This window comes from Austrofundulus limnaeus, unplaced genomic scaffold (assembly GCF_001266775.1).
Source record: "Austrofundulus limnaeus strain Quisiro unplaced genomic scaffold, Austrofundulus_limnaeus-1.0 Scaffold1013, whole genome shotgun sequence".
Lineage (NCBI taxonomy): Eukaryota > Metazoa > Chordata > Actinopteri > Cyprinodontiformes > Rivulidae > Austrofundulus > Austrofundulus limnaeus.
This window is the reverse complement of record NW_013953415.1, coordinates 44,819-51,240: the sequence shown is the minus strand read 5'-3', so window position 1 is coordinate 51,240 and position 6,422 is coordinate 44,819. Positions and strand designations below refer to the sequence as shown.

Genomic DNA, 6,422 nt, shown 5'->3' with positions numbered 1-6,422 from the left:
GTTGTCCTTTTGTAACAGATCTAGTTGAATGACCACTTCCAGAATTTGATTTGGGCAGCAATGCACAGAGAGTTATAGATGGACAGGAAGTCGTCCTGCCTTATAGATGGACAAACAGACTGTAATACGTCTTGCTTTTGGACAAGCGTCAAAAGACAGGTGAGACTTACTGTTGCATTATGGGTAGTGGAGGACAGGTCCCGACATTCGCCCAACAGAATGGAAGCTCCAAAGATGACGACTGTGGTCACCATGGAAACCAGCAGACTCTCCAGGACTCTGAGAAACAAACATCAGGTTTTTAAAACCTGCGGTCCTGAAGACAAACTGCTGGATGGACGCGACGGTCAGGTCACCTGAAGAAGCGGGCCTTGGGGTGGACGTGTCTCATGCGGTACTTGGCCAGACATTTGTTCATGCAGTTGAAGAGCGCCCCCAGAAGGCCGCCAACCAGACCCATCAGGACGAAGAAGGCCAGGTCCACCACTGTCCACAGGTGGCACGTCTTGTCTCCGTCTGGACACTACGATAAAAAATAAATAAATAAAAACTGCTGAAAAAAGAGAAATTGCATTTCCTGAGAAAATGCTAGTGTAAATGCCTGTTGCTGAAAAGTTCAGCTGAAAGCTGCTGAAATTGAGCTGAAAATGTTTAATAGCAAAAGTATTATTTTAAGTTAAACTTGATAGGCTGAAACAAGCAAAAAAAAACCCCCACAAAAAACAGTAAAAAGGAGCAAAAATATAGCTAAAATAACATAAAGAACTAAGCTAAAATAGATGAATAAAGCAGAAACTGTAAGAAGCATAAATAACTGAAATTAGCAGAAAGAAGCACAAAATATTAAAAATTAGCAGAAGAATAACAGAAAAGGACAGACATATAGCTAAAATGAGGAGTTGACAGAAACCTAGAAAAGTTTAAATTTACAAAAATACTTGAAAAGGCAGACAAAAGAACCAAAAACAAAAGCTGCAGACTTTTACCTTAAACTCTCCGAAGTTGAGCAGGCCGGGCAGCTGGAAGGACCCCCACTTGTTGAAGTTGATCCCGGAGCGAAAGAAGTTCAGAGTAAAAGTGGCCGACATGGAGCAGAAGAGCTGAAGAGCAGAAGAATCATCTGATACCAGATCTGACCTCTACCTGTGGACCCTGGTCCGGTAGTAGGACGTACCACTTTCCAGGTCAGGGCCTGGTTCCAGAAGGACGAGCCCTCCTCCAGGCTGAACAGGGTCCCCCCGATCGGCGCGCCGAAGGCCGCGGCCACGCCTGCAGCGGCTCCCGCCGACACAAAGTCCCGTTTGTCCCTGAAAGAGCGGACGCTGTCAGCCAGCAGGTTTGAACGTTCAGAGCTGGGTCACAGGTGGACACCTACCTGTCGCTGCGGAAGTAAGGAAAGTCAAACTTTATCCTCCTGAAAGAGATGCTCTGAAACTGAACGAGACGAAAACACAAAGCTGAGAAACAGCTACAACTGCAGCTCTTATAAAGACAGGAAGACACATGTCCACTGACCAGGAGACAAGACAGCATGGGACGGAGAGGACAATGATCAATAATCTGATTAAGTTTCTGCAGCAGCAGATCTGACTGAAGGTACCTGAGGAAGTCCAGCTCCAACGATGGCTCCACTGTGGATCATCGGACCTTCTTTCCCCACAAACAGACCTGAAGACAAACATGGAGTCAGAGTCCTGATCTGGAGTTCTGAACCCTGAGAGGACAGAAATCCCAACTGGGATCTGATTATGGGAACCTCTGATGAGATATTTTGCTAACAGTAACCTGCAGCTGATGAGACTGTCTCCAGTCGCAGTAAATAAATGGTTCTGTACCTCCAGCCACGCTGAACAGAACTCCAGCAGCTTTGCAAAGGAACGTTCTCAGCCGAACGATTCCAGGAATCTTCACTCCGTTCAGGTAACTCTTGATTTCTGGAATACCAGAACCTGCAGCGACGGGCTGCCGGGCCGAAGCAGAAACATTCATGTTTTCACCTCACAGCATCACATCAACAGTTAGGATCAGACATAACCCTTGCAAGAGCATGATGGACAAGGTAAGGCTTGGCCTTAATAAAAACTAGACTGGACCACTGCTCAAATCTGAAGGTAATGTCTAAAATATCCCCAAGATTCCCATTACAGTGACCCAATGACCTCGGTTTTATTTTCCACCAGATCTTCAAGGTAAAGCTGGATGTCATCTGCATACAAATGAAATGACACATTGGATTTTATGAAAACGGATCCATCCCAGTGGAAGCAAATAAAAAGGAACAAAAATGGCACCCAGTATGGAGCCTCGTGGAACCCCAAATTTAAGAGAGGCCTCTGTGGAAGAAAACTCTCCAATTTAGACAGAAAAACTCCTAACAGACAAATAAGACTCAAACCATTAAAGAGTAACAAACTGGTCCAACCTTGAAACCATCAAACATTTGCTTACGTCATCTACATGAAACTAATGGCTATGTTCAAAACCAACACGGCTAATGAAAAACAATAGTTAGGTTAAGCTATAATAATCACAAGAGCATCATGGACAAGATAAGGCTTGCTTGATAATAAAAATGATAAAAACTAGACGGGACCACTGCTATGACATGTCTGTCAATTATGAAATTAACATCAAAATATCCCCAAGATTCCAAATGAAATGACCCAGTGACCTCTAATTTATTTTCCTCTAGCTCTTAAAGATAAATAAAGCAGCAAGCTGGATGTCACCTGCATACAGATGAAATGACACATTTGATATTATGAAAACAAACCCCAGTGGAAGCAAATAAAAAGGAAAAAAATAATGGAACCCAGTATGGAGTCTTGAGGAACCCCCATTTAAGAGAAGCCTCTGTGGAAGAAAACTCTGTAATTTGAACAGAAAAACTCTTAGACAAATGAGACTCAAATCATTAAAGTCTTTTGGACCAACAGATGTTCCAACCATGAACCCATCAAACTTTGCTTACTCCAGCTATGTGAAGCTAACAGCTATGTTCAAAACCAACATGGCTAATGAAGAAAAACAACAGGGGATGTACAGTTTAGGTACTGTATATCCCTTGCAAGTGCATCAGTGATGCAGTAAGGCTTGACCTTGATAATAAACCTTAAATGATAAAAACTAGAGTGGACCACTGCTCAAATCTGAAGCTAAAGTCCAAAATACCACCAAGATTCCTAATAAAATAACACAATGAGCTCTGTTTTATTTTAATTTAAACAAAGAAACTTAAGCTCCATCCATGTTTGATCATCCTTTTAAACAACTCCACAGATTCTCCACACACTGAGCTTCACAGATCTTCAAGGTAAATAAATCTGGATGTCATTTGCATACAAATGAAATGACACCTTGTATTTCTTGAAAATGGACACCAGCGAAATGAAACAAAATGGAAAAAAATGGGCCCCAGTACGGAGCCTTGAGGTACCCCTGATATAAGAGGGGCCTCTGTGGAAGATAATTCCAATTTGGACTGAAAAACTCCTATCAGACAAATAAGACTTAAACCATTAAAGAGCAACAGAATTTTCCAGCCAACAAACTTTTGTTAACTCCAGCTACAAAGCTACGTGAAGCTAACGGCTATGTCCAAAACAAACATGGCTAATGAAGAAAACAGTTAGGAGCTTCAAGAACAAGTCAGAACCTTAAACTAGTTTCTCCGAAGGAAGTCAGTTATTTACAGGAAAGCTTTATCTTGAGAAAATCTGAAGCTAAACCCTGCTGCTGATGTCCTGTCAGACAAACTTACCTCGATGAGGACGAGGACGCTGGCGATAAAGACGAAGGTCATGTTGAAGCACAGCAGCTCCAGCAGAGACAAAGACAGGCAGCCTTTATCGGTGCACTTCTGTATCGCTGCAGAGGTCATGTAAGGTCAACATTTATTGTTCTTCTGTTTTCTAAAAGGAAGATCTCACTGTCTGAGCTTTCTGCACCAGAGCCCAGTTAAAGGATACAATCACCAACCAGGGAGAACTTGATTTTAGTGAAGAGGTGCACAAAGAAGTCCACAAACAGGCCGACCTGCAGGAGACACAGAGACGTTCTGTTCATCTGAAACAAGCGGGTCGGGCCGAGCTGCGTCTCTGAAATGTGACTGACCAGACCGACGGTGACGCCGATCACAAACACCATCATCCACCGCACCGCCTCGTACTTCCTGGCTTTCTGTCGGCAGAACAAAGACGTGTGGGGATTTTCTTTAAAAACAGAAAACTGCTTTAAACCTGAAACAAACAGGAACTCTGCAGTTTGTCTCACCTTGTTGTCCAAACTCTCCAGAACCTCCACGTAGGGCTCGTTGATGCAGCGGTCATAATCCAAGCTCTGATTAAAAAAACAAAAAAAAAAAACTGTCAACATTTGCTCTAACATGTTAGAATAATAAAAAAATTACAAAGAAACACAGGAAACATTCCATCAACTCACGTCACAGGACAGAAACAGGAAGAAATTGTCTCCATTTTTTACCCAAATATAACAAATAAATATTTTATCGACGGGTCTTTTGAAAGAAAAGTTAAAAAATAACTAAATAAATAAATTTACTCTTAGAAACAGACGTATATATTCTGATGAAACAATAAAAGTCGTGAGTGATCTGATGAGATGATGTCATCCCCCACAAACGCACAACTTTAGATTTTAGGTTTAATATCTGTAAAAAGCTGTTTCTGTTCTTACAGCTGTGTTCACCATCCAGTGATTCATTACTGGAAGTTCTATTCAAATTAATCCACTGGTTAATGAGATATTTTGCTAACAAATATTCTATTTGCTAATACATATGAGGGAAATCTGGACGACTCACCTCATAGTCTTTCCTGGGAAGAATTTCATCATCATCTTCATCTCTTATTTCTCCAAGAATCGTCTAATATTAGAAAAACATGTGAGGATTAAAAACCCAGGCTGACAAGAAACTTTTAAACAAAAATAAAATAATCAGATCAGATTTTTAACAAAACCACAAATCCATCAAATTCACAACAATCCTCACCATGATCATGCACCAGACTCCATTCAGAAATCTGCTACTTTTAGGTTCCAGAAACACAACTAGTTGTTGAAACTCGTGTAGCTTTTTCACAAACAAACATCTTAAAGTGAAAAAAATTAAAATAAAATCCGTAATAAAAACTACCTACAATAAGTTCAGGGAAGGAAAACTGCTGAACAACAAGAAGAAAATGTTGATTAAAAACAATAAAATCCTTCAATAAAAGTGTAGCTTTGTGAGCACAATGACAGAAAATATTTTGTTTCAAGACTATGTTGTATTTTAGGATTTATAAATCTAAATAAATAAAAATAAAACAGCTGTCATATTGAAATAAGTGAATTTAGGCTGTTTTTTGAGTGAAAAACACTGAAACTAGGAGCAGCCAACAGGGAGACTTAGAATAAAAAAAAATACATAAAATTAATTCTAAAGATCCGGATTAGGTCATTAAATCATCCACAAACAGATTAACCCAGCTATAATCCCGTCTTTCCTCACCAGTTCCTCCGGTGTGCGGGTCTCTCCTTCTCTGCAGCAACATTGACAACAAAAACAGTTTCTGCAGCACGCCATCTTGGCTGTGGAGTCATGCTGCCTTCAGGGACGGTGGGAAAAAGCTCAACCAACTTCAACGTCATGACATGAAAACCTCCTACAGAACCTTAAAGTGTAAGTTATCATTAACTTGTTTGAAGTAAAACAATAAATGCTTCATAGTTTGAACATGTTCTCAAATTTAAATAAAACTCGTGTAATGAAAGGCAGGTTTCCCGTGGTAACTTAATGTTACATGTCACCGGACGTTTTTTTAAAAAACTTTATTTAACACAAGTTTAGTGACAACACTGTTTGCAGTCTTGGCACCTATTAACTTCCATTGTCATTGTCAATGTCAACTTTATTTATAAAGCACTTATAAAAACAGCTAAAAGCTGCACCAAAGTGCGGAACAGCAATCCACAAATATCACAAAACCACAATAATTGCTAAAAAATACATAATAAATTACAGCCAGCAATAGTAAGAACAGATAAATTACAATAACAGGCCTTACTTTAATTAAATGCCACTGAAAAAAAGTGAGTCTTAAGAAGCACTTTGAAGTTTTCCCAGCGATGAGCAGATCTAATATGAAAACACAAGTTGTTCCATAGTTTGGGAGCAGACACAGCAAAAGTACGAGCACCTCTACGCCAAAATCTGGATCTTAGAACATCTGGAAGCATCTGGTTGTTTCACCTCAATGTTCTAAATGAAGAATGAACATGCAAAAGATCTTAAAGAATTAATTTAATTTCCATTGATTTCCTGACATTTCTGTAGCTTAACCTTGACCATAAACTCAGCCAAAACAGTAGGACGGTCTTTAGGCCCCTAAAGCAGGGTTCACAAACGTTTCTATGGCATG

At 40.1% G+C, this 6,422-nt stretch overlaps 1 protein-coding gene across 2 annotated transcripts in view; it reads right to left on the bottom strand.

Moving 5' to 3' along the window:
• The window catches only part of clcn6 (chloride channel 6), an 11,586-nt gene extending 5,968 nt beyond the window's left edge, over positions 1-5,618 (bottom strand). Inside the window, exons 1-13 of one of the 2 annotated variants that reach the window (XM_014030184.1) lie at positions 5,513-5,618; positions 4,823-4,885; positions 4,273-4,338; positions 4,114-4,179; positions 3,969-4,035; positions 3,761-3,867; positions 1,836-1,962; positions 1,601-1,668; positions 1,376-1,434; positions 1,175-1,307; positions 987-1,100; positions 357-523; positions 171-279 (exon numbers count right to left, since the gene is read on the bottom strand). In XM_014030184.1, the coding sequence (XP_013885638.1) occupies positions 171-279; positions 357-523; positions 987-1,100; positions 1,175-1,307; positions 1,376-1,434; positions 1,601-1,668; positions 1,836-1,962; positions 3,761-3,867; positions 3,969-4,035; positions 4,114-4,179; positions 4,273-4,338; positions 4,823-4,885; positions 5,513-5,587 (1,221 nt within the window). In that variant the 5' untranslated portion in view covers positions 5,588-5,618. Of the gene's footprint in view, positions 1-170; positions 280-356; positions 524-986; positions 1,101-1,174; positions 1,308-1,375; positions 1,435-1,600; positions 1,669-1,835; positions 1,963-3,760; positions 3,868-3,968; positions 4,036-4,113; positions 4,180-4,272; positions 4,339-4,822; positions 4,886-5,011; positions 5,121-5,512 lie in introns of those variants that run through there. The other variant, XM_014030185.1, reaches the window with a different exon arrangement.
• Between the last annotated feature and the right edge of the window lie 804 nt (positions 5,619-6,422).